At 40.7% G+C, this 27,515-nt stretch overlaps 3 protein-coding genes across 4 annotated transcripts; 2 read left to right on the plus strand and 1 right to left on the minus strand.

The window, feature by feature from the left end:
• Nucleotides 1-1,046: 1,046 nt before the first annotated feature.
• LOC119019197 (fructose-1,6-bisphosphatase 1-like) lies at nucleotides 1,047-8,086 on the plus strand. Its single transcript, XM_037097572.1, has 8 exons — nucleotides 1,047-1,186; nucleotides 2,805-3,146; nucleotides 4,048-4,210; nucleotides 4,661-4,753; nucleotides 5,107-5,247; nucleotides 5,365-5,502; nucleotides 5,724-5,843; nucleotides 7,368-8,086. Exons 2-8 carry the CDS (start codon nucleotides 2,977-2,979, stop codon nucleotides 7,557-7,559), a joined length of 1,017 nt encoding a protein of 338 aa, XP_036953467.1. The 5' UTR covers nucleotides 1,047-1,186; nucleotides 2,805-2,976; the 3' UTR covers nucleotides 7,560-8,086.
• Nucleotides 1,052-20,083, plus strand: fbp2 (fructose-1,6-bisphosphatase 2). 2 transcript variants are annotated; one of them, XM_037097574.1, is made up of 8 exons: nucleotides 1,052-1,186; nucleotides 9,068-9,257; nucleotides 10,919-11,081; nucleotides 12,147-12,239; nucleotides 13,232-13,372; nucleotides 14,322-14,459; nucleotides 18,000-18,119; nucleotides 19,523-20,083. In XM_037097574.1, the coding sequence occupies exons 2-8, from the start codon at nucleotides 9,085-9,087 to the stop codon at nucleotides 19,706-19,708; spliced, it is 1,014 nt and encodes a 337-aa protein (XP_036953469.1). In that variant the 5' UTR covers nucleotides 1,052-1,186; nucleotides 9,068-9,084; the 3' UTR covers nucleotides 19,709-20,083. The 2 variants fall into 2 exon arrangements, with proteins under 2 accessions (XP_036953469.1, XP_036953468.1); XM_037097573.1 differs by lacking the exon at nucleotides 1,052-1,186 and having other exon boundaries at nucleotides 8,974-9,257.
• Nucleotides 20,084-21,875: 1,792 nt separating this feature from the next.
• On the minus strand, nucleotides 21,876-27,042 carry ctsla (cathepsin La). The gene is made up of 8 exons (XM_037097575.1): nucleotides 26,887-27,042; nucleotides 25,882-26,016; nucleotides 25,641-25,763; nucleotides 25,226-25,378; nucleotides 23,555-23,779; nucleotides 23,154-23,322; nucleotides 22,949-23,066; nucleotides 21,876-22,586 (listed from the first exon to the last, which is right to left on the minus strand). The coding sequence occupies exons 2-8, from the start codon at nucleotides 26,002-26,004 to the stop codon at nucleotides 22,487-22,489; spliced, it is 1,011 nt and encodes a 336-aa protein (XP_036953470.1). The 5' UTR covers nucleotides 26,005-26,016; nucleotides 26,887-27,042; the 3' UTR covers nucleotides 21,876-22,486.
• Between the last annotated feature and the right edge of the window lie 473 nt (nucleotides 27,043-27,515).

Genomic DNA, 27,515 nt, shown 5'->3' on the forward strand with positions numbered 1-27,515 from the left:
AACAATGTCCATAATTAAAATTGGGCAGTAATCTTCATTCACTGAGTGAGAGGATGAACATACAGTACACACACATTCATTACTCATAGTTGAAAGACAGGGGGAAGAAAAATCCTCATCAATCACATCAAGAATCATTTCAATCATTAAAATATGAGGTAATTGGGGACCATCTATTCAGGGTTGACTGATTATTACTCTGGATGATTAGACTATACGATTCCATATTCAGTATTTTTCTGATAATCAGAATCAGTGGTTTTTTGTGCTACTTTTGCTTTGATGCTGCATGTAATCTTTAAAGTAACTAGTAACCAAAGTCATCACAAAAATGCAGTGGAATGAAAAGTACAATATTTGCTTCCAAGACATACTGTTTCCAGTTTATGATAGGTGATGAGACACAGATTCAGACCTCTCTCCAGTGGCTAATGTGTTGCTTCCCTCAATCACCAACTAACCTCAGCAGTTTTGGGTTGGTTTTTTTTTGTCCAACTAAACTGGAGACTAATCACAACATTTGTAATCCCAGTCAAACTTCTCTCAATAATAAACTGTACAGCTGTAAAATTAAATTTTTGTACATGCATAGAAAACACTGTTGAAACAACCACATATGCAATAAATGGCAAAAGTAGAACTGATTTGTTATTGATTTCACTTCTTAATACACACAAAGCCAGATCATCCATGTTAAATCGGTACTGATCCTGCCCACCTCCATGACGGACCAGGTCATGGTGACCACTTTGGTGTCAAAGGCTGCTCGGTCTTACATGGTGACGGCTGGTCTCCTGAAGTCACTCATTCATTAGTAGATACTGGAGGAAACACTGGAGGACAAAAATGCTCTGCAATGCGGAACTTTAACATGGATGATCTGGTTTTGTGTGTATAGAGAAGTGAAACCCTTCTTGGTGAAATGTCTTCCCTGCCAGATTTCAGTGTAGTTAGTTTTCATCCCTCACTCTCACTGGGTTTCTCTCTTTTTTTTTTTTTTTTTTTTTTTTAATGTCCTGTCAGTTATGGCATAGCAGGCAGCACCAATGTGACAGGTAACCAGGTGAAGAAGCTGGACATCCTGGCGAGTGATCTGATCATCAACATGATCAAGTCCTCTTTCACCTCCTGTCTGCTGACATCTGAAGAGAATGAAAAAGCCATCGTGACAGAGCCACAACAGAGGGTAAGTGGGTCTGTGTCGCTGTGAGATACACAAAGTAAGGGATCTGTAATAGCAGTGTGAGTGAAGCAAATATTTGAGGTTCCTTTGGACATGTCTGCAGATTAAATCAGGATCATCTAGTTTTGCCAGTCTGGGTTAATGGAAATGTCTGTTTTCAGATCATTTCATTGTAGGATCTTATCTAGAACAACCGGTTCACCTGGAAAAGACTTCAGGTCCTTTCAAAATAATTGTTATGGAAACTTACTTACTTTCAGACCGACATGTGCCACTTCAATGATCAATCATGTAATACTGTCACTATTCAACACAGTTCAAGGCTCCCTGTGGAGACATCTAGTAGGAATATTTAAATTCCAGGAATAATACAGAGTGTTTTGTTGAGTAACACAGGAGATGTCACACTGGTTAGACTTCACTCTCTCCCTTCTTTTCAAAAATAATGAGACATTTAATTTGACTCATGCACATGCATATATGCACCCATATCCCTAACTAATTTTGAGTAGTGTATTTTAAGGATAATACTTAAGATGAGTACATCTTCAGGGCTTTTACTTGTTACATTTCTAGACTGGGTGCAGAAGAGGCCTTTTAAAGATAATTTAATCAAAAAGATGTTGGGAAAGCAAAAAGCCTTTTAGCGGCTGTTGGACACTTGTTAGCGACAGGTTAGCTTTTTCACATAGAACTCAATTAATTAAAATAAAATGTAGACTATGTGTTTAATTTACTCTTTTCTGGAAGCAATGACTTTGATTACACAGAGGTTGGTTGAGACTGTATGGACCGAAAGCAGCTTTGTATTGTTGCGATGGATTACCATGAGCCTTAACAGTAAGCCAATTTAAAGGATGTGGCCTTGGTTTGGCTGGTGCTCTCTTCTTTCCATCTTATTTATTAAACCAGGTCAAAGTTTCATTGGGGTTCAATTCCTCTTTTCATTAGAGGGCTGTTGAGAAAAACATATCTGTTTTGTTTGTTTTTTTTAAACTGATGAATGTGTAGTTAAGAGGATGGATGGATGGATGGATGGACAGATGCTTGTAGAGTAGTGGATGTTTACTACAGCAGTTTAACCAGTTATAGCAGTCTTTCAACGTTGCACCATCTTAACAATTTCTTTTTTGCACTGTCTAATAATGTTGGCACCATCCTGCACTGTCTGTACATCTTCACACCCATGTTTCTTATGTTTATGTAGCCTGTATTTTTTAAATTTTATTTCAAACTTATTTTGGCAATCTACTTTAATCTACATCAATTAATACACTTTTTACTTTGTTGTTTCTTTCACTTGCTTAGGCATTGTAAACATCTGTTTCCTGGTAGATAGATAGATAGATAGATAGATAGATAGATAGATAGATAGATAGATAGATAGATAGATAGATAGATAGATAGATAGATAAGAAAAATCTGAAAACTAAAACTGTCCAGTGTGACTGCACACTATCAGAGGAAAAGAATTATGAAACTGTTCATTCACACTATCAGTCTCGAACCTGCTGAAAAGTACACGACCCGTCTTAGGCAACGCCAGGGTGCTTTCATATGTGCACAGCGTGCATTCATCCGGTCACATCCGTCTATTGGTAACGTTATCATTTCATCACAGTTGTGTTTGGGACAAAGCGCTTGTGTTTCCAGCGGGGCCACACCTCTCCCCCTGCTCTGGATTGGCCCGTGCGTTTTCACTCCCTCCACTGAGTTCCGCGTTGCGGAGCATTAAAGTCCTCCAGCGTTTCCTCCAACTTCTAGTCTCAGGTTTCGGGAGACCAGCCGTCACCATGTCCGACCGAGGAGCCTTCGACACCAACGTGGTCACCATCACCCGGTTCGTCATCGAGGAGGGCAGGAAGGCGAAAGGCACCGGGGAGCTGACGACGCTGCTGAACTCTATATGCACGGCGGTGAAGGCGATCTCCTGCGCTGTGCGCAAAGCTGGCATTGCCCACCTGTGAGTAAACGATCATCACTGAGAAGCAGATACTGTTTTAGAAATTAACAATGTTTGCACGTGTTGCACACGCAGATAGTTGGGTGTTAAAAAGTACTCAAGCGACTCTAGTTTCAGCCTCGCACATCCACGTTGGCACAGATTGAGCTGGACGTTCAGGTTCTCTGTGAGCCAATCAGGAAGCGCATACCTTGAAGCTACCACTCCCACTGTCATTTGATTACACCTACGTGAAAATATTTATTTCAAAAAACACAAATCTTATACCTATATCGTGTTTGTTGTGCAGCCTTATGAACCATGAGAAAAGCATGTGCAAGATAAATCAATGCATATCTGCAGTACTACCTTTTTATTTCCTCATCCAGTTTTTGTTTGTCTTGTCATTTGTAAACTGTTGTGTCACAATATCTTGCATTTGTGCATATTATCGTCACTCCTTAAATATAGTTTCTTTAGTGTACATTTTACAATTATCTGTTGTGTACTTTCTGTGGCTGATTCAGACTTCTCCCCATGCACTGTTTACCTCAGTCACCAACTAAACTCAGCAGTTTAAAAGTGCTGTGTCATGCATCAACTGCAAAATGTATTGCTGTCCATCTAAACTGGAGACTAATTACAACAGTTTTAATCCCAATCAAACATCTGTCAATACTAAGCTGTCCAGCTGTTTAAATACCATTTTTGTACATGCAGAGGAAACACTGTTGAAACAACCACAGAATCTCAGACGCAAGTATTACAAAAGCAGAACAGATTTGTTAGTGCACACTTTAACATGGATGATCTGCTTTTCTGTGCATAAAGAAGTGAAATCATTCTTGGTGAAATGCAGTTTTCAGAGTAGTTAGTTTTCACCCCTCACTCTCACTGGTTTTGTTTTTTTATGTTCTGTCAGTTATGGCATAGCTGGCAGCACCAATGTGACAGGTGACCAGGTGAAGAAGCTGGACATCCTGTCGAATGATCTGGTCATCAACATGATCAAGTCCTCTTTCACCTCCTGTGTGCTGATATCTGAAGAGAATGAAAAAGCCATCATCATAGAGCCCGAACAGAGGGTAAGTTGGTCTGTAATGCTGTGAGGATACACTGTGATTTAGATGCTAAAACAAAGCAAGGGATCTGTAATAGCGGTGTGAGTGAAGCTAATGTTTAAGGTTTCGTCGGACCTGTCTGCAGATTAAAACGGGTTCATGTAGTTTTGCCGGTCTGGGTTAATGGAAATGTCTGTTTTCAGATCTTTTCATTGTGGGAGCTTATCTCATACAACCGGTTCACCTGAAAAAAGCCTTCAGGCCCTTTCAAAATAATTGTTATTCAAACTTAGTTTCAGATCGACACCTTGACCAGCCATGTAATACTGTCACTATCTGGCACAGTTCAAGGCTCCCCGTGGAGACATTTAGTAGCACTATTTGAATTCCGGGACTCATACAGTGTGTTTTGTTGAGTAACACAGGAGATGTCATACTGGTTAGATATTTTTCACACTCTCCCTTCCTTTCCAGGGCAAATACATTGTGTGCTTTGACCCTTTGGACGGTTCCTCCAACATCGACTGTCTCGTCTCCATCGGAACCATCTTTGCCATCTACAGAAAGGTACTAACACAGTTTAAAACTACCATGAGCAAGTCTATTAGTCCTTGTGTTATGAACATAAAGTGATGGCAGAATGATATGATGTTGATATTTTTATAGTAAGTTATTATTAGTTATTCTCATTATTTCATATGGCAAAGCAGGGGGTGACACCACTGGTTTAAAAAATAATTCAGATTGTATGTAAGCTTATGATAAAGTGACCCAACTTATCAGTCTATAAACAGTTTCGTCAGTTTGGTCAAAGACTAAATACATCAGCAGCAGATAGTCCATTCTTTTCTGTTCAAAGTAGCTTTGACTCTCCTATATGATAAATGAACGTTGACGTTAGTTTATACTGTTTCCCTCAGACCACAGATGATGAACCCTGCGAGAGGGACGCCCTGCAGCCTGGGAGGAACCTTGTGGCGGCAGGCTACGCCCTCTACGGCAGCGCCACCATGATGGTTATCTCCACCGGCCAGGGGGTCAACGGCTTCATGCTCGACCCAGTAAGTTCTCTCTTGAAGGCCTTTGTTTGTTGCAATTAAAAGAACTTGCAAACTGATTATGTCCAGAACCAATGGTGCTGAGGTTATTGATGACGTCTTCTACTTTTTGCTCATCAGTCAATTGGTGAATTCATCCTGGTCGATCGTGATGTGAGGATCAAGAAGCGAGGCAAGATTTTCAGCTTGAATGAAGGTTATGCAAAGTATTTTGAACCCGCCGTTCTGGAGTACCTGCAGAAAAAGAAGTTCCCTGAGGTAACGCTGACATCAGCAGAGTCTTTTACATTTTTTAAATCTTTAACATAAAATGTAAAATAAATGGTTTGCAGCCACGTAGCTGAAACAGTTTGTGGGGTTTGTGGTGGACGTTACTCATCATACAGTACATTAAAATGTAGACAATCCAGTGTTTGCCAAGATTGGATCATTTTTATCTGTGGCTTAAACGTCTGATGCATCATTTTACATTACTGTAGGATGGCACTGAGCCCTACAACGCACGTTACATCGGTTCCATGGTGGCAGATGTTCACCGAACACTGATGTATGGAGGAATCTTTTTATACCCAGGAAATGTGAAGAGCCCAGACGGAAAGGTAAGGTCCACTGTTGAGAGAATTAAACATTTTAAAGACCAAATACATTTTTCTGTCTCAAATGTTCTGTAAACAAAGTGAGCGGTACACACTCAGTGAATACAATTGCAGAAGTATGTGGATATGGTATAAAGACATACACTTCTTTTGTTAAAGTAACAAAGGGGGTTCTTCTTCCTGTAGTTTAAGTTCATGTCGACAAGTTTAAAAGATCAGGCTGGTGATATTCCAGGGTTTCCAAGTGTTTTTCTTTTCTTTTTCTTTCCTTGTAAGTATGTTTTTAAATATACGTGTTCGATTACACCATTTAATTTATAAAAGGCTAAACAATTATTTTAAGCTGCTGTGCACTGTACTTTTCAAGAACCTTGAGCACTGGGTTATTTTCAGCCAGAGTATTAACAGCAGCAGGACCGTATAGATATATGGGATATACTCAAAATAAACTACAGTGTCACATTCATCATAATGAATGAACATGTCACCCAGTGCAGCAGTGACTCACTGATGTGTTTGTTACAGTTTAACAGACTTCTATGACACAGAGTAATAAGACATATCAAGATTTGGCTTCACAGACATACTTTAATAGGATAATTTTCATTTGTTGTGGTCTTTTTATAGGATTATTTTATATTAAGTATATTAAATAACCATTAAGGGAATGTAAGTTGTTCTAAATTCCATTGGAAAGTTTTCATGAAGCTATTTTCAGGGGAGAATTCCATTAAAAAAAATGTTCAGTGTCCCTTGTTACATGAAACCATACTGAAGAAAGTGTCACAATGTTGTGTCTTCACTCCTCACATCCTTCCAGTTTGTGCAAGACTGAGCCAAACATGATGTTGTCATGTTTTAAAAAAGCAGCTGACTTTCATTGTTTAACGTTATGATTCCATGCTACCAGCTTGCAGTGAGTAAGCGACTTAGTTTAGTAACTCAAACAAAAACAGTGCCTGTACTATACATAAAATATTTAATTACAAAAAACAGGGTTTGTAAAAAGTCTTGAAAGATCAGAATATGTTTCATTTTAACTGCTGTTGTTTTTTCATCGACACTACTGCTTATGTAAACCAAAAATGTTAAAATGAAAAACCAGGCAGTCAGATGTAAAACCCCATGCAATGCATAATTTTGGGATGTGAAATGGTACAAAATTGACATCTTTATTTCGTGTAAAAGTTTGTCTGAAACAAGTCTGAGCTAAACCTATCAAGTGGGTATCTTTCAAATATATTGTCATTATAGTCTGAAATGCTATTTTATGTTTTCCTGGACATTTTTCTGAGTGTGGAGTGGAGGGATGCTGAGAAAGGGAATTATTAAGACTAAAAAGACTGTATAAAATACCCACTTGATCTGTCTAACTCAGGCTGCCAAAGCCTCAAATAAACTTTGGAAAACATTTTTAATAATGATGCTGTAGTGTTTTATAACCTGAGGCAGCAGCTGGGAATAAAGAAAATATTGCACATTTTAACTGAGAATATTCAGAAACTAAACTCTGCCTCTTCCTCACAGCTGCGCCTGCTGTACGAAGGCAACCCCATGGCCTACATCATGGAGCAGGCAGGAGGCATGGCCTCCACTGGCCTCGAGAATATCCTGGACATCCAGCCCAAGAGTATCCATCAGCGGTCTCCTGTGGCTATGGGCTCCCCCGAGGATGTGCTGGAGTATGTCGCCATCTACAAGAAGCATGCCAAGAAGTGAGACCACACCGAAAGACTCTCACAACCGTCACTGTGCAGTGACAAACCTTGTATCTCGAAACTATCCACTTTCATGAGACTAAGGACGTCTGCCTCATTTTGAACTTGATGCAAATGCATTTTCAGTAATGTCTTGTGGTGGTTGAAATGGTTACTTAAGCCCAACAACGTGAGAGTTACAAGGTTTTTTCATGTCATACCAGTTATAAGCATGTACTATTTGTAGAAAGCTGATGAATAATAGAAAGAATGTGGCTCAGTGGAAACATGGAGCTGAATAACGCACAACAAAATCCACGCATTCCACAGAAAATGACCAAAAACCAAAAGTGTGCCAAAGAAAACTGCACTAAACCTGAAGTCATTACCTCCAGTTGTGCATGAATAGAAATACATTCTGCACACATGAAGGACCAAATGCAGACCTCTATGCAAAAACACCCGATGCCTTATATTATGTGAACAACTGCTGTCTGGATTGATGAAGTGTCTCAATAAATCGACATGAGTCTACGAAGACAAAAAAAATCAGTGGTTTTTTTTTCTTAATTTTGAAATAAGTGGCTAAAAGTGTCAAATTTTTTGCTAATATTTAGTTCTTATATTTTGTGACCATTGGCTGTCATTTTTGTTATTGGTGGAAACATTAGCATTTAACAGGAAAGTGAGCAATCATGCAGCATTTTAAGTGTGTGGATGGAATATGCAAATACTTGAAGACTTATATTAAATGTATAAAAAGTTGGAAGATATACCGTCTTCAGTTAGGAGATACTTTATTCAGAGCAGCTGACCTTTCAGCTAAAGGTCAGTGGAAGCTCACAGAGCCCAAATGACATTTAAAGCTCACTCGAGCTGCTCTTGTGCTGAAACCCACATGTAGCACCAACTGTTCTTCTCCTCTCTTGATATTAAGTTCACATCCCCTTCTCCTTCAGTCTTAAACCAAAGGGACTTACTATAGTGCAGAAACATAAAAGACTAAATCAAAACAAGCTTTAAACTAAATCATACTAGGTGACATAAAGCATATTTATTAAGTAGATTAAATTCATTATATGCACATACCTATGCTTAGGTCTTTCAAACATCAAAACATTTCTGTAGGATGTTTGACTAAACTAATGCTTTTTTTTTCTAAATTTTCACCAAATGAACTTACATACAAAAGGTGTTATATACAAAAGACTCTTTTGTCATAACCCCAGACTGCTGTCAGGTTCATGCGCAAAGCTCTGCTGTTCCCTACGATTTGAGTTACATGTTGTGATCTTTTGACTCGGTGAATAACAGTGCTTGTCTAGTGCAGGATGCCAGGTCTCTACAGCTGACACCTGACACCCCCCGACTCATCTCTACACACACACACACACACACCCTCTTCCACTCGACTGCACACACAAATAGATCGCCTGGCTTGCCTTCATTGCTCTGGGTATGAAAAGGACTTGGCTGGTAATGAGGTCGCTCACTTGCTCTCTGTCCTCTGCCGGATCTGCTGCCCACCAGGAGGAACAGAACTCAGCATGTCGGACCAGTCGGCGTTTGACACGGACGTATGGACCCTGACCCGGTTTGTCATCGAGACCGGCCGCCAGGCTAAGGGGGCGACCGGTGAGCTGACCCAGCTCATCAATGCCATGCTGACTGCCATCAAAGCCATCTCCTCTGCTGTGCGGAAGGCAGGCCTGGTCCACCTGTAAGTACTGGAATAGGCTTATTGGTAAACAGTACACAGCAGATATCCACGTCTACATTACTGGCTCATACATATTGATAGATTTCTGTGATTAAACCGACTAATGACCAGATTTGATCTTTTATACAAACAATAATCTGATGATATCTAATTGAACTTTGTAAGACTTCTGTTGCTTGAATCCCTCCATGGAGAGGTCAGAGGTCAAGGTGAGCTGCAGAGCAGCAGGTTCAGGAATTCAATGCCATGCCGAAGGTGGCCGTCTGACATTTTGCCTCACTGCCACAGTAGATTTAGGAGCCAAGAGTGACTCGAGGGTAGAAGTTGTCAAATTTCAGCACTCACGCACACACTCGTTGAGGCAGTGAGCTACAGAGCCGATACCGCTGATATGGTTGATTGTTTCGTGCTTCTGTATTATGAGAAAGACACTGAGCTTTGAGTGATTTTTGGTACATTTCAACACTCTAATCTGGAAGTGATACAGGATTATGCAGCTTTTTTTCAGTGTCATGTCCAGCAGGAGATAACATAGTAGAATTGTGATTGCACCACCTCTTTGATTTGTTCAGCGTTAACACAATGACCAGCTCTTTGTTTAGAGGTATTGATCTTGGAGGGGAGCCAGTGCTCTGGAGGATTATATGAATTAAGTGAGAGGCCAATGTGTGAGATTTCTGACTCACTGGAGTCAGGGCTTTTTAGCAGAACTGCCTGTTAGGCTGCATACAAATCTTGATATCTTTGCACAGCCCTGTACCAAAATTGAGTCTTGCACAACAAAACACTGGAAATACAGTAAGTAAATTCTGCTGTTGAGGTGAATGAAAAAAGTGGAAGGCACCAGCCCTTAAAGGGACATCATCCTGAAACTATAAATAAATATTTCCCCTCTTATCTGTAGTGCTGTTTATCCGTCTATATTACTATGATGATAGTTGCCAAATTTTGAAGATTTTGCCTGCCTTCTCCTACATATGATGCACCTAGATGGCACTCTACTTGTGGAATTTCATGTAAGTGTATTTTCTTTCTGCTGAATTAAACCCACACACTGTTTACTACACCTACTCATGGACAAGAGGCTAGCTAACTAAGCTAACCAAGCTATGTACATCTACATCTACATTACAGATCAGCCGAACAGGACGCTTTTAATATTTACATCCCTTTTGCTGTCACGAGAACGAGCCCCTCGTCTGTGAGTAGATGCACGATTCCCTCTGAGCGGTGATACGTTTAGGCCTTGTAGAAAATAGTTGCTTCACGAAACTCCTCATAAAAAGGTCAGTGGATTATCCTCGAGGGAAGGCAGATATTTAAACGACCAAAACAACTCAGACCAAAACAAACTAGATGGATTAGTACCACTACAGCTAAGAGAGTTAAGAAAAATATGTGTCTTTGAGTTTGGGCTGAACTGTCCCTTTAAAGACCATGTAGTGCCACTACACTTTACACACGACCGCCTTATAGTGTTATAAAGTATGTTTTATATGTTAACGCTAAATAAGGGAACATCAGCATTGTCAGCGTTGTTTGGGACTAAATGAAGGTAACTGATGGTCACAAGTGGCTGCAGACATCCTCGCAATGGTAGCTATCAATGTCTCCAATCAAAGATTTATGTGTGTGTGCTGCTGACTGATTGGTCCACACAGGCAGGGCTTGGCAGGCGCGGTGAACGTGACAGGAGACGATGTGAAGAAGCTGGATGTGCTGTCCAATGACCTGGTCATCAACATGCTGCAGGCCTCCTACGGCACCTGCTGCATGGTGTCCGAGGAGAACAAGGAGCTCATCATCACTCCCAAAGACAAGAGGGTGAGTGGTGCACAGCGGTCGTGTGCTGAGGAAGACAACAGCACTGCAGGATGATGGATGCTGGGTTTTTATTTCATGTTTCATGTGGCATCAGGCAGGAATTTGTGTAGGAAAACACCTTTAATTCACCAGCTGATCTACTCAACCTCGTGCCAATGGAAAGTCGGGCGTAAGTTTTGTAGTGCAGCAAAACAGTGTTCTGTGTTGCTGATTTTTTCCTCAGCATGAGAGTGAGTAGATAAGGACTGAATTTTGATTTTATCGATGAACTGTGCCTTTAACTAAATCTGCTGAGAAGATAAAGGGTGTCGAAAGCTCAATTTACTGATGATCTCTAGGTAACGAAGTCCTAAAGACCTTCAGAATTTGAAACAGTTCAATCTTTTTTCTCCCATGATGCCACCAAACTGTGAGTTCACGATGCTGCTGAAAGAACCCACAAACAGATTAACACACGACACGATCTCCACCACGGTCCTGTCATTTTAGTTTCAATGCATGTCTGTGTGTGTCTCCTGTGTGTGTTTCCTGATTTTTCCCCCCACACCTGTTTTCTGTCTGTTTAATCAGTGCAGCCATGTTACCTCAGTTCTGCCCCAATCTGTGATTGTTTAATTTATTACCAAACTCTTTTTCAATTCTGTTGTATCAAACAGTTTACTTAGACTTGATTTCTGCCCTGATATGTCATCACACTGCCCTCTTGTTGCTTTTAAATAAATATTGCATACTGAATGACACTCCTGGCTGCTTGTGGACTAGACAGCCCATAAATTATTCAGACTTGAGTCTTGTAAATTAGTATCTGATCCACAGCCACAACTAATAACTGGAAGCAGTGTAAATTCTTCTTGCCAGCCATCTATCTCTGTGTAGAGCCTGACAGTGATGATGATTTCCATTGTCAATAAAAGGACATGATAAATGTTGGATTATAAAGATCTGAGACAGACTCTTGTAAGAGGATATTTCCAGTACCTTGTTTCATTTTTCAGTTCAAATGGAGAGAGTGTTCTTTTTTCTAAACCAGTTCTCAATTTAGTTCTTGATTTTGTTTTGTCACAGGGGAAGTACGTGGTCTGTTTCGACCCTCTGGACGGCTCCAGTAACATCGACTGCTTGGCTTCAATCGGCACCATATTTGCCATCTACAAACGGGTGAGTCTGACCTCTGCGAACATACACAAACCAGGCAGGGATTGGAGGGAATATTCGGAAACCACAGTGTGTTCATATTAACTGTAATGATCGGGTAAAGCATGTATTGTAAAAAGGAAGATATACAAAAACCCTGCAGAAAAACTGAGACACAAATGAGTCATGTACTTGACTGTTTTTAATGTTGCTTGTGAACTGATTTTAGGATTGTTATTTTTTAATTTCATTAAGAAGGATTAGTCACATGTTATGCAGTTTGACACTTCAAACTAAAATTGTCAATACATTTAGAAAAACAAGCATCAAACAAATATTTTGTGTTCATCACTGGGAAATATGTTATTATATTGTTATGATGATGAGAGCTCTATACGCCTTCGATTTTCGACATCTCAGTTTAAAAAGTTGTAGCACCGGCCAGTCCTAGCTTTCATGAAGGGCTTTCGAGTAGATTTCAAAATATCAAGATATGTATTGTGAGTCGTGATATCCCCTAAAAATATTGCAATAAGGCCATATCGCCCAGCCCTGACTGTTATTTAGAAACAATCATGACTCATAACTGCATCCGTCACACTTAATTTGACGGATTCAGTTTGAATATGCAGTAATGCTCTGAGGACACGAGGGGTCACTGTTGTCTAGCTAATCCAGATACTGGTCACTGAACTGCATCCAGAGGGAGTCATTTAATCACTTGCAGAGTTATAGAGTTTTGTTGGCCTGAGAAGCAGAGACACCATGCAACAAATGCAACTTTCTCAGACAGGTTGAAACAGTACACAAGTGTAATTAAGTTATAGCTCTTAATATTATTGTTCTCATGTATCACTCTCTCTATTGCTGATGATTGAACCCTCTTTGCTCTAAGGTTTTGCATACAGTCTTTAAAACAGTCCACTACCGGGTCATAGCAGTCTGAGGTACTGAAGTCTGTAGGATACCACTGATTTCTTCTTTGATGGTGTTATTTCTCCCATCGGGTATTTCAGGAATCAGAGGGGGAGCCCGTCGAGAAAGATGCGCTGCAGCCAGGGAAGAATATTGTTTGTGCAGGCTACGCCCTGTATGGCAGCGCCACCCTGGTGGCCCTCAGCACCGGCGCCGGCCTCAACTTCTTCATGCTGGACCCAGTGAGTACATCACACTCACTTCAATTATAGATCTCCCGTAAGGGCAGTCTGTTGTGAGGAACTGACAGGAGGTGAGATAGTCTCAGACGTCCACTGCTGTTTTCCTCATTCAGAATTCTGCACTTGCTTAAACGCTTTACTGGTATATGTTTTTATTGCTCCATAGAGCTGCTTTTATTTGGGTAAACACATTATCCCGTCAGCCATTTATCTGTGCAGAACAGAGCTCCTCCACCGAGCAATCAGGGGTGTAGGGGGACTGTAAACACACATAAATCCTTTTTTATTTGGCAGAAAGTGAGCCATCTTAACTACCCTTGTATAAACCCATTAGAAAGTGGATAACTCATTATAGTATAAAGTTATTGTATCCACACATGGAAATCTACAAGGAGAAAACAACATTCTTTTTTGGCTCAGAGGCAACAACAGATCATCAGGGATTTGCCTTTGGAAAAGCAGCTTTATTTATTATAGCATAAAAGGGATTAATGTGCTTTGTAAGTGAGCGTATTTGTTGTTATGAATCCAGGAACCTAAGAAAACCAGATCTGTGTCACCTGTAACACTGTACTGTTTTTCAAGCAGACAGTTCACCAACCAGGAACTCATGTGATAGTGAGGAACATGTATTTTGCAGACTGAACTCTCTCCAAAGTAGATCTGGGTTGTTCTTTCCCTGTAAATTTAGATAATGATTTTAGCATTTTAATGTCTTGATATGCAGATTAAAATAATGGCAATGTTTTGCCCTGTTAGTTTGACTCCTCTGGCGTCCTTTTAACATCTTTTACAATCCTCTCTTTCGCTCCATTTTCATTTAAATCAAATCCAGCTGTAATTAATTAAATTTAAATTCTCTGCCCAATGAGCTATTTCAGTGAATGCAGTCTTGTGGCATGCTCCAGCGGGGATTATCCCACTTTAATGTTATGTTCGTGTCCCTCAGGCCGTCGGTGAGTTCATCCTGATTGAGAGGAACGTGAAGATCAAGCAGAAGGGGAAGATCTACAGTCTTAACGAGGGCTACGCCAAGTACTTCCACCCCTCCATCAACGAGTACCTCAAGCACAAGAAGTACCCAGAGGTGAGAGCTTACTGAAACATTAAAACATTCACAACCTCCCTTTAAATTTGAGCCAAAGTTTTGACATGGATCAGTTCCACTTTGTGTTTGTTGTGTTGAATGTGACACCTCTAACCGAAGCTGCACAACAAAAATGTTTCCTCTCAGATCAGTTATTTTGCTGACGCGCAGCTACACTCATGCTCAGGCCGGAGGCCGGATTTCAAACACCAGCGGCCTCTCGCGCTCATCATGTGAATCCTGACCCAGCGTTTGCTCTGGTAGAATGACTTTACATGAGGTCTTTTTGCTTGGCAGCACAAGAAAATCTGTGTGTTTCAAAGGGCATCAGCAGATCAGTCCATTTTTTTTTTTTTAATTAATTTTTCAGAATTGCAGAAATAATAAACATTTGCAAAGTATCTAAGCCTAAAGAGGAAAAGCGACTTTTTTTTTTTTACACCTTTTCCTCCTTGGAGTTTGCCTCTTTTACTTTCACATCATTTTATTGTACAAAAGAAAAATCAGGTGAAGTCATTTGCCCTGAATGATCTCATGGTTCGCTGTAGCTCAAATAGACTGTGTGACAGGTAGATTAATAACTGATCATATACTTTACAATTAGACATTGAAATGAAATGCTTAATAAGGACACAGTTGAAGTGTGTCTTACAGCTTTATTGCTGGAACAAACCAATTGGACATATGTGTGTGTCAGTTTAAGAGAATCAAATGCGAAAATCTTGAGTTTAAATCATTACAATAAAAATGCTTCATGCAACCAGCCACCACAGGCAGAGTAGGCAAGAGCTGTCATCTCGACGCAAACATGTGATTGACAGTCAGTGGAGTGTGACACTTCGATTAGGCAGGATGAAGGGCGGCAGCGCGGTCAGCTGAGCTGCAGGATGCTGACAGAGTTACTGCAGGAAACATGTTGTTCCTCAGGAAGCTGCAGCGTGTCATCTGGAAACTCTGATCTCCACACACGCGAACTCAGCACTTCTCCAGCACGGTCACAAACATGAGTGCAAAGTCTGTTTGGACATCAGCATTCTTTCAGCAGCGACAGGTTCGTTGATAATCTGCACTTTTACGAAATATCAAGTTGCCAGTTTTACGTAAGATGCCAACCCATCCTTGCATGGTCAACTTTCAACCTATGTTAGTGTTGCTTTTCTGAAATATTCCCTCGTCTGATACAAGGAAGAGTGCGATTCACCTGTTTCGTCAAAGTCCACCATAGACCCCAATATATTGTATAGGATGGTGTCTTTTTAAGCCTATGATCTTAGACCGGATGGGAATGATTGCAACTGGGATTCAGTGACCTGCAATGCAAAACAAATGTAGGTCGGAGGGGATTTCTTCTTCTGGCCCTCTTGCTCAGACCACACTTATCTACCAACTCTGCCTTCATTTCAGTCTCTGCTGCACACCTGTGGAGTTTGTCTGACTGCTCTTTTTCACAGTTGTGACACTATCGAGGTGATCAATTCAAAAAGTCCTCAGAATCACTTTGCTGAAGATGAAAGGTGTCTCCGTGCCCGCATCTTGTCATGACGACACACACATCGTCACGGCTGGTAAAAAATGTAGTGGTCTGTGTTGTTTTTTTTTTTAGAAACGAATATTTTAGGATTGAACATCAGTTGTGCCACAGCGTATTGTCACCAAGCTGAAACCCTTGATTATCTGAACTCTTATCATCATACCACACTTCACATAACCATCATGACCCAGCACAATGCAGCAGTGACCGCGCCGTTCCTCACTGATGTGTGTGCGTTGCATGACGAAACAGCAAAAACTGCAAATGTTGTCGGAAACATGCACAGGGAAGTTTCAGTCTCCTGTAATTTTTTAGAAATTTCTCTGTATTGGTATCGATCACTTGCCCTTGTAAACCAGGTGTGCTCTAAAGCAGGGACTCTGACATCTTGTCAGCTGTTGAAACAAAACTCTGGAGGTAACTCAGGATCACAGGGTTCAAGTGCACAATGATTTCAAATTTGACGTCTGCAGTACTAGTCGTTACGATGTCTGGAATAGGTGTTTTCTTTCAAGTCCACAAATAACTTCCTAAACCATCTACCGCAGACATGACACAGATGTCATTTAAGCAGACACACTTATCCAAATGTCAGGGGGAAAACTCTGCTCGCAAAGTCGGGCTAACACCACCTGAACACCATCTTAATTTTGAAGATCGTTTTTACCCTCAAAAACTTTCCCACGCTCCCTCACTACTTCCTCTTGTCTTTTTCATTTTCTCTTCACTTATTTTAGGAGGTTTCACGTCGCCTCAGCTGAGGCCAGCTGGATGTGTTCCATGAGAGTGTGTGTTTGCGAGGGTTACGCATTGTGAGTTGGTCTGTTTTTGGGAAATACTATGCATATACACACACACACACACACACACCCTCATGATGACTGGGATGTGACTCAGCAGCCACATGACTCTGCATCACATTGTGCCGGTCTTAGCGTGAAGCTCTTGTCAGGGCAACAGCGTGCTGTTTTCATTTGTGGTGCGCTGAAATTTAAAGTGTCGCACTTGATGTATTGCAGTAAATTAAAGGTACACTTTCACAAATAAAACTTCCACAAACTGGACTGTTCACACTTTGTGAGCCCACTTGTTGAACCAAAATGTGATGTTGAAACAGCCCGTTCTAGTCAGTGTGTGTAAATGCAGTCATGTATTGTCAGTCTACTGCAGGTGGACTTTGACCTGCCTGCTGTTTGTTGTTTAGTTTTCAGATCTCTGGATGAAGCAGATCTGTTGAGCTGCCTGACTGACCTGTTCATATATTACACTTTAAATTATACTGTAGTGTAACTGTATGGGAAGACATTGGAAACTTTAAAACAAAAAAAAAAACCCCTATGTTTCATGTCCTGCAGATGGATTTTAACCATTCAGAAATGTTTGTGGTAAAAGTCACGACATTTCCAAAACTATACTTTGTAACTCAAAAAAATGAGAGAGCGGTATCAGCAAAGCTTTGAGGCCGGGACTCTGACCTGTGGGATGGGGCTCTTTTTTTTCTTTTAAATAATTAGTGGGTGTTTTATACCTTCTGGCGTATCTCAAAGAGTCTTAAAGCCTATGATTAATCCACTTTAATGGAAATTACAAAGGCAAATGAAAAGCAAGTTATCAAAGCGCTCTCGACAGAAAGATAGTTTTCGTGTAGTGTCCTCCCTTGTTTGTCTCTGGTGAGCTCCAGAAAGAACATTTGACAATGTTAATCTGCGGGAATTTAAGCATAACTGTAAATAACAAGTGCCTTTAAATAATCACTGGTCTAAGTATCATGATCACTGAAAAGGCTTTGACTGGATCAGGATTGACATATGGTGAAGTTTTTAATTTGGGAATAAATTCAACTCATGAGTAAAAGTACCCTGACGCTGCTTTAAAGAAATCTCAAGTTAAACCTTTGAATGAGATCACGAACCAGTCCAGCTCTTGGAAGATTGTTCAACAGGGGGGCAGACCAGACCTTTGCCACAGTCACGTGTTAATATGTAAACTGTGCCTCTCGCCTCCTGCAGGATGGCAGCTCCCCCTACGGAGCTCGTTATGTGGGCTCCATGGTGTCAGATGTTCACCGCACCATCGCCTACGGAGGGATCTTCATGTACCCCGCCAACGAGAAGAGCCCCAAAGGAAAGGTACAGATTGATTCTGACCAAATCATCACAAGATTGTCAGACGTTGTGATTTCCTCCAACAGCAACAAAAAAAGAAAAAACACAATATTTTGACGCAGAAAATATGTTTTTGTGGGACGAATAGTGCTTAAAAAACAATCAACAGAGTAAGCCTTCTAGACTACAACTACTTCATGATGCAATTCCACCGCATGAAGAAAAATACATGAAAACCAACAGATTTGAGGCAAACTTTTGACTTGATACTAGCACAATCCAAGTCCAGATCACCAGCCTGATTCCAAACCTCTACAAAACAAAGTGCTGGTTCTTGTTTACTCACAGTCTCAATGACAAACTGTACAGTGGGTCTCAGTGTGACCTGAGGTTGGAGGTGTTTTCCTCCTCCTGTGATATATAAAGCTCAGAGACAGTAGAGGCTGGACATAAGAACAAATGACAACCTCTCACTCATTTTCTTCCAGGGCAGCTCGACTCTGTGACACATGACACTCTGTTACTATTTACATCTCTCTGCAGTGTTTTATTATTAACGTGCTCAAATTACAAAACATTCAAATGAATAACAGCTCGATCCACAGCCTCCGATGCCGAGTTATCTCTGACCTCAATGCTCCTGAAAACAACATTACAGGAATTATGATCCAGATCATAATTACTAACCTTTCAACGTCTGTGTTAAATATTAGACACGCACTGTAAGTAAGACAAGGCAGTTTATGTTTACAGCCCGTTTTAAACACAGTGGATGTTCAAAATAATCTATTAGCTGCAAATAATCACTAAAACAGAATGAAAACACACATTTAGAGCATTGAAATGGGATTAGTTACTGGTAAAGTGCAGTCTCTGACATGAAACTGTTGCCTGTAAAACCCCCAAACTTTCACATTTCAGCCACATTTAGCTCCAGTTTCAACACGAATGTCAATCAGCTTACTGGGAAGAGAAACTGTTCAAACGCGGCTAACTTGACAACATGTTTTTAGGAAGCAAAACAACCAAAGCTCCTCCACAACCAGGTCTCATTTCCTTACAGGACTGCCATAAATGTTTTCACTATTTACTGTATTAAATGTATACTGTGTATCTTTGGTGACGTCTCGATGCTGAAGCATAGTAAAGATGTGGTATTCAGCAGTTAATTGACATTCTGATATTATCTCCAGCTTCTGCAAAACTGCAAAAGACATGTAGTGTTTGTGGTGTTTGTCCAACACAGGCATTGAGCTTCTTTATTCAGTTATGGAATGGAAAACAAATCTTAGTTGTATTATTACCTCATTAATATTGTAAATATTTGAATTCTGATTTTGAATTGTATTCCCCAAGACTACATAGTGCCCCTTTGAACAAAACAAAACATAACAATGCCTTTTTTCTTTAAATCCTTTCCCATAAAGCTGAGGTTGCTCTACGAGTGCAACCCCATCGCTTTCCTCATCGAGCAGGCGGGAGGCCTCGCCACCACCGGCACTCAGAGGATACTGGACGTTCAGCCTGAAGCGCTCCACCAGCGGGTTCCCTTCGTGGTCGGCTCCCCTGATGACATCAATGAGTACCTGTCCTTTGTCAAGAAGTACCAGTAAAGCTGCAGCAGCTACATCAGGATTCTCCGGATATTTCTATATATTTGTAGTTGTCTTTGAATCTTTGTGTAATAGTTGTGAAATGAAGAGCTCAGAGGATAATTGTTTTGCAACTACTATGAATGTTTGAGTTGTCAACACTTAAAGATTACTGAAATTTTGGTAAGATCTCAGGAAAAATTATACTACACAGAAAAAAAGATGTTATTTATCACTGATAGGCAAACAAAACCTCAAAAATACAGTCATGACAAGTCTGTCCTCCTCAGCTTCCTGTACATTTCAGCTTGTCTTTGTTAGAGCTGAATTAGACGCACAGCGTTTCATTAAGGTCAACATTTCAAAGTCATTAAAAGAACATTTTTCAAAAACAAATGATTGTTGTTTTGATATTTTTCAAAGTGCAACAACATGATGACAATATATTGTTGTAAAAGAAACTGGTAAATGTTTCTGGATTCCTTGACTTGTGGCGTTTTTTTTTTTTGCAACCAGTCTATGATAAGTGTTTACCATCAGAAGAAAGAGGAAGAATCCAGTTTGTTGTTTTTCACTGCTGTGAACACAACATATCTAACACTACTAAGGGTAATTTGGAAATATGTTTCTGTTTTTGCTGTGATTAGGTGAACTGACCCTTTAATAACTTTGCCTCTGTTTCCTTTTTTTCAGGTTTCACAACACATTCCTCTAACTGCTCTTACTGTTGGCTCTGTGTATCAGCCCAGACTGAACTCTGAGGTGACGTCAATATGTTACAGAAACAAACGTACGCACCCCAAACCTGACGGGCTTTACTGTTAAACAGGACATTTTTAATATCATGGGTATTTGGGTCAGTCAGCATGCCGCAACTGACCGGAAATAACTTGCTGAAAAAGAAAGCTTCATTGGGCTGCACTCAAAATTGTTAATTTATTCTGTTTAACATGAATTAAGAAAAAAGAAAAAAAAGACATTGAAATAGCAGAAAACCAAGGGGAAAAAGTAGAAAATAGAAGCTGACTGATACTTTAATACATCTTCAAAGAGGCAAACTGGAACTTTGCATTCAGATACATGATGTGTTAATATTCAAATCTTGCTATAAACTCATCATAACTCATATTAAACCTTTAACATGTTTCTCCTGTGTAAGTAAACAAGACTCACACACAAATGCGACAATCTGTGCTACATTTTACTTTGAAAAACAAATGACCTGAATGTATACACTGGTAGTGTCACGTTGTAAATATCAATACATTTGAATCAAAATAAAGTGGGAAACTATGTTCAGATGAGATGTGATGTTACTTTAAAGTATAATATACAGCTTTTGCTAAAATATAGTCACTGAATTTGTTCTTAACTCATCCATACAAAAAAAGTAGCATTTCCTTTTATTGTTTTTCTAAACCAACCTTTAATTATGATTGATTTGGCAGAAATCACAGTGCAGCAATGTTTTGTAGATGGACAAACAACAAACGTATATAAATTTTAAAAAACATGCTACATTTCATAATTTTTCATCAATTACGTTAAATTGTTTACATTGGCTTTGGATTGTCAGATAAAACGTGTCCCCTCAGCTTGTTCACTCTGACTCCGAGAACTTTTTTTCACCATTTTGACATTTTACAGAATGTTCATTAAGTTTATGCAAACCTAAATTAATCAACAATAGAAGTAACATACATTACATTCTTAGTTCTAACACCTTAAACCTTTGGATCTCATGTGAATTGACAAGTGCAGTAAAGGGCCGACTGTTTCCTTATGAATCAGCAGCATTGTTAAAGCGATCAATAATCCTGTAAGAGCTCAGTACCAGACGTCGGGAAGTACAGCTGCTTGTACGTGACATCACATGACCCAGTCTTTACTCTGCATGTCAAACCAGCATGTGATATTACAATTAAAGCCTCATTTAGTGCTCCGAGTACCAAAAGTTATCATGAAATGTTGAGTTTCATCCCCTTTAAGAAATAAAAACAGATGTGATTTATCAAGTGTGTTCATCTATAGCAGCTGTTATACACGGATAGTGATTCCATAAGATGTCTCAATGAGGAGCTGAAGAAACAAATTTAATCCTATGAAACAAACAACCCTTAATCAATAACGCTCTGTCAAGTCTGTCAAGTTGTTTCACAGCTATCAAAAACAGCACTTTGCCATGAAATAATGCAATAAAGATTTATTTGTACATCATAATGTGATTATTAAACAATTGTTAGAATATTTCATGTAATGTATACCTTCACTGTTAAGTGAAAAACTTGCATCTCCGTATTTGGTGATTAAAAAACATCAAAATATAAATAAAAAATCTTAACACTGCCAGAAAAATACTCCCTCACAGAAATAACAATGTTGCTCTTTGCTCATGAAAAAGTTGACATTTGAGATTGTAGTTTTCACAAGAGTCAAGTGGTCAAAAATACCCCGTAACACCAAACTAGTGTTTCACAACTTTAATTGATCACAGTAAAAGTAGAAAAAAAATCATTTACAATGACCGAAGCAAGTGTTACGTTCCACTCACCAAGCAGCATACACGTATTTACAGAGAATAAAACACTAAACTAAAATATTTTCATAAAGTGGCCCAAAATCAGCCAAAACAAAATGGCGGCATTTCCCTAAAAACAACAGTGTGTCTCCTCTTTAAAAACAAACATTGCAGAATCTCCTGTCAATGCGTCGCCCTGACTGAAGCCTCGCCTCCCGTCTTCAGCCAGACTATTGCAATAAAAAAAAACTATGGTGCTTCAGAGCGGAGCAGTGCAGACATTAGACGAGAGGATAACTGGCTGCTGTCGCAATTCCGCAGTGGTTCTTCCTGTCTTTAGCCATCAAGATGTAGCCTTTGTCTCCCCACTTCTCACTCCAGCTGCAAGGAGACAAAACAATGAAAAAGGTCAGGACATGAATTATACATTTGGGTGTCTGCTGTTTGAGAATTTCGTGAAAGCTCAAACAGGGCCAGCCTGTAAACTGGCTTACCATTTACACAACATTTGTTGAATTAACCCTTTAATATAAATGTAAATCCTATTTTCAATAAAGTCACCCTGCCGTTTTTCAGGCCGATACATTTTGACATTTCAGGAGAGAAAACTGGTTTTAATGTCTCTTTAGGGCCTGACAATCCCTTCAAAACTACTTTATTCTATTGAAAATATGAGCAACTATCTTTTCAGGGACTACAAAAACATGGCAGACTGGAGATAACAGGCTCTCCACTTCACTCACCTGTTCTTCACGATCCAGTACTTCTTTCCGTCCACATCTTGTCCCTGGAAGCCATAACCCACCACCAGCACGCCGTGGTCAAGCTCCTCGCTGCTGCATTCCTTCTCGTAGTAGATTCCTGAAAAACGCCATTCGGTTACATATAAACTCTTAAAAACAGGTAACATCCCTTCAATTGCGTTTCTACACAAAACTAGCAACTGACCTGATTGGTAAAACTGGAAAGACTCGTGTCCGGCGTCAATGGCTACTGAGACGGGTCCCACGGCAGCCACGGCCTTCATCAGAGCGCGCTCCTTGCCACTTGGGATGTCAACGAATCCGGTGTCGTTGGCAGAGTTGTAGTTGGGGTCATAGTGACATGGCTGGTCATCCTGGAAGACGACATGATGAAAAAGACGACGATAAGCAGAATGTTAGAGCCATTAAAGACGATTGCATGTTTAGTTTTAAACACCTTGCCTATACCAATGATGATGGAGATGGTAGAGAGATCTACCAAAACAGTCAACATAAGATCAATGATTCAAGATAAATAAAACACCATCTTTTACTTTATTCAAGCCCACTGAAGTCCTTCAAGTTACCCCTTCCTGTGATACATACCGTTCCCAGGTAAGGATAAGCGTCCTCAGAGTCCAGGCCCTGGTTGTCCTTGATGTACTGGAAGGCCTGGTCCATCAGCCCACCGTTGCAGCCCTCATTGCCCTCAGGTCTGGAGCAGTCCACCAGGTTCTGCTCGCTCAGCGACACCAGTTTGCCCGTCTTCCTGAACTGCTGACCCTCCATAGCTCCGGTGGTGCTGAAGGCCCAGCAAGAGCCACACTGACCCTGAGGAAGAGAGAGAGGGGAAGGTTTTGTTAAGAGTGACGAAGAAATCATGGAGCTAAAAAATGTGCATTTCCTCAAGATCACGATCCTGAAAACATCACTTCATCTTGATCATAATGTAGGATCACTTTCAATGATTACAGCAAGATAAGCAGGTTACACTTTAGGTACACGTATTTCGATCAATAAGCAGGAATTAAAAAACAGCCTAGTGGTTGAAGAATATGGTCATGCAGAATAAGACATTATCAAATGCTTTTTTCCAACCAATAAAGAGCCAGTGTTCTGTGACTATTCACGTTCATAATCCATCCAGTTAACGGCTGATTTTTGTACAAGTTATTGTTTATTTTTTCATGGTCTTCTAATGTCGGCCATTTTGTTCCCGTTATCAGCATGTGTCCTGCTGACACTGTTTGTTTTTAAACCCTGTCTCAAATACATTTTATACCATCAGTAGTAGTTATGCTGTTTGCATAACGACACGCTGTCGTTTCCATACTGGACTTTTCTAGCTCGCTCTTGGCTCTCTTCCTAACACCTTTTTGTCATTGTATTTGGCTCCTTTATCTTGACAAATCCCATCAATATTTCATTTCTTTGTGTCTTAAAGTTGTTATCGTAGCCCTTTAAGTAGGTTGTTGCCATGACATCCTGTATCTTGTTTTTTCGCACTTTGTCCTCCCAATTCCGGAAAAGCCCCTTGCTTCTATAAATAAAAGTACATTGGACTTTGGCCTAATGTATACAACAGTGTTTGCTGCACTGTGGCCTAGTTTACACTGAGATGGTCGGACTGGTTTCAGCTTACAGGGCGTTAATGTACAGCATGCCATGAGGGTGGAGAGAACAGACTGTGCACCCAGGCAGGAGGAGGAGTGTATGAGAGTGTGTGTGTGTGTGTGTGTAGCACATAGATAACAAAGAAACCTGCTAGCAGCCATCTTATCCTCCTGTTCATGTAAAACATATACTTCAGTGGATCCTAGAAGCACCCTTGTTGCTTCGAATAAACTCATCTGGAACGATGCAAGTCTTTAAAGTGCTCGTGATCTTGTTTACAAAGTTTCTTCAACAGCTGGTACAAGGTCATGTCTTTGTATCTCCCAAGCTGCTAAATTAAGAGCTAGTGGTCTTATACAGTGTTAACAGTAAAGCTGCTTCTGGGGTAAAAAAAAAAAAAAAAAAAAAAACAACTTTCTTGAGACGATTAAGAGTGGGTTATTTATGCGCTTTACATGCATTTAGAAAGTATATTTGAAATGCTTGTCCTGATCATTAAAGATACAAAATGTCCCCACCAACATCTTCTCCTTCCACTGTGCCTGCATTTGACCTCATCAGTCCTACCAGGAATTACCAACACGTTTAACCACACCTTGGTAATTCACTGGGTGTGGCTGTCTCGGAGGCCTGGGGCTACATGTGACATTAAAGGGCCGTTACCTGGTCCTTGACGGGGGTGACGTATCCCTTATCCCTCCAGTCCACGGAACGTGGGGCCTCCAGGAAGTTGGGCTCCATGAAAAGGGATCCCCTGAACTTCCTCTCTGTTTTGCGCTTGTAGCCGTTCATGACCTGCCTGAACTCCTCGTGCGTCTGTGGAAGGACAAAGTGAAGATGACTGAGTGATGTGAACTGCTTGTTTTACCCACAACACCTGACAAGACAAAAGGGGCAATGAGTGCCTGTGGTTTACAATTGTGAGGGACTAATGTCTGTTTTTAGCTGAATCTGAACGTACATGTCATGACCCCTTTCACCCCCATTGCCAGTTATCAAATCCATTCTCCTGTTCCTTCTGTGGTTTCAACACCTTGATATGCATTTTCCAAGTGAGATATGGGTCATGTGGGCTTACCATGTCTCCAAAGTGATTCATGCCCAGGCGGTAGGTGTGTTTGCCCAAGGAGTGCTCCAGGTTGTGCAGCTCAATCTTCTTCAGGTTCTTCTCCCACACCATTCTCCTCCAGCCCTCCTCTTTCTAAAACAGAAAAGAAAAAGAAACCAGGAGTCAGACTTTTTTCCCCCCCTTTTCAAATTTGGCAGACCGTAGCAGCTTACAGAAGAGGGAGTAAAAAAATAAATAAAACACAAATCACCTCATGATATTTCTTTGTATGCCAGCTCTTCCACAGGTCCCAGTGGTCATCCAACTGTGGGTCCAGGCTGGGGGCTGAGAGGGCGGCACTGAGGCACACGGCCATTACGGCTAGAGGCAGCATTGTTGCTTCCTACTGGGAAAAAACAACAACAGGACAACAAGTGAGGACTCAATTTTTCCACAGAAGACACGGACTTCTTACGAAAGGCGTAGACATAACCAAAATGCCTGTCATGCAAACAGATCATTTAACAACAGCCTGTTCACTCCCGTGACTCAGGCAAAAATGGGATCCGCATCAAAGCTGCAGTACACATTCCCGACGGTACAGTCATTCAGCGACTGGTCAACAAGCGAAATAAGACGATGGATATGTTATGTTCGATGTGTGCCAACAGAAAAAGACAGGTGGTTGTAGGTTAAAGGCTGTTTTCCAGCCAGTGGGGCTGCAGACATTTAGCCAGATCCAGACAGTACACCGAGCCTGTTGTTGTTTTGTTCCCGGGTCACGGGATCTGCGGCGCTGAGCCAAGAACCCGGCCTGGACATCGAAACTGCAACCAGGAAAAACCGAAAAGAAAACCAAAACTTTCACCGGCTGCTACCAAAAGGCGGTCTATTCAACCTGAGCTACTGTTGCTGGATATTAGCTGGATATTTATTTCTTAATTTAAGCCGAGGGAAAGAAACTAGCAATGGCTGCTTTGAGCCGCAGAAGGGGAGACGACGACAAAGAGAGCCGAATGAACAAAGATGGCTAGTTCTGGCGGATAACAAGAGAAATGAGAACATTTATAACTTAACAAAGCCATAAAAATAACAAAACCGCTCAAATAGACGTTTTTTTAACGGTCACTTGGGTGTTTATTCTTGGCTTAAATGACGAAAAAATCCCGAAGAAACACAATTACCCTGCATTGTTATGCTTACAACGCCAAATTTAGGTGTCAAGTATGGTTTTTAGCATGAGAAAGCAGACAAGTTGAGCAATAGTCAGACTTACTGTAAATCTCTAACGTCACTGCTGAAGGCGAGGAGGGCGAAAACAGATGCTCTGTGCGGAGATACACAAAGTTTATAAAGGCCCGACTGGCCGCTGAGTGACGGCCCATCGAGCTCTCTGATTGGTCCACTCCTTGTTTATCATGGTTAGGCCCGCCCCTGGCGTGTGACCTCATCACGGAGGCACGTGATTCCCTCCCTCTGGAACAACAAGTAGGACAAGATGTTTTTTTTTTTGCAGGATTGTTGCTGCTAAAACACACAAAAAGGCACATTTAATTAACTTAAATCACTTGTTCCATGTGAAAGACTCACCTTAAGGTATTCACAGTGGCTGTGAAAGTACTGCTCAGCTGATTTAAAGACAGGTGTTGTGAAGATAGACCGTTTTTTTAAGTGGTCAAAGAGATGTTGACTGTGCAAAATAATACGAATTTGGGAGCCCCTGGTAGCATGTAACCACCTGCAAGTGCCTGCTGGGACAGCACAGATTAAAGGAAAGACCATTAAATGCACCGAGGAGATAAGTTGTACAAGGTAGCCATTACTAATCTAAAGAAATTGCTTTCTACCTCCGGCATTTCCCCATTTGAAAAACTACAAATGCAGTTTTAGGTGAGCCTGGTTCAG

The sequence above is a fragment of the Acanthopagrus latus genome, chromosome 5, assembly GCF_904848185.1.
Source record: "Acanthopagrus latus isolate v.2019 chromosome 5, fAcaLat1.1, whole genome shotgun sequence".
In the NCBI taxonomy this organism is placed as follows: Eukaryota; Metazoa; Chordata; class Actinopteri; order Spariformes; family Sparidae; genus Acanthopagrus; species Acanthopagrus latus.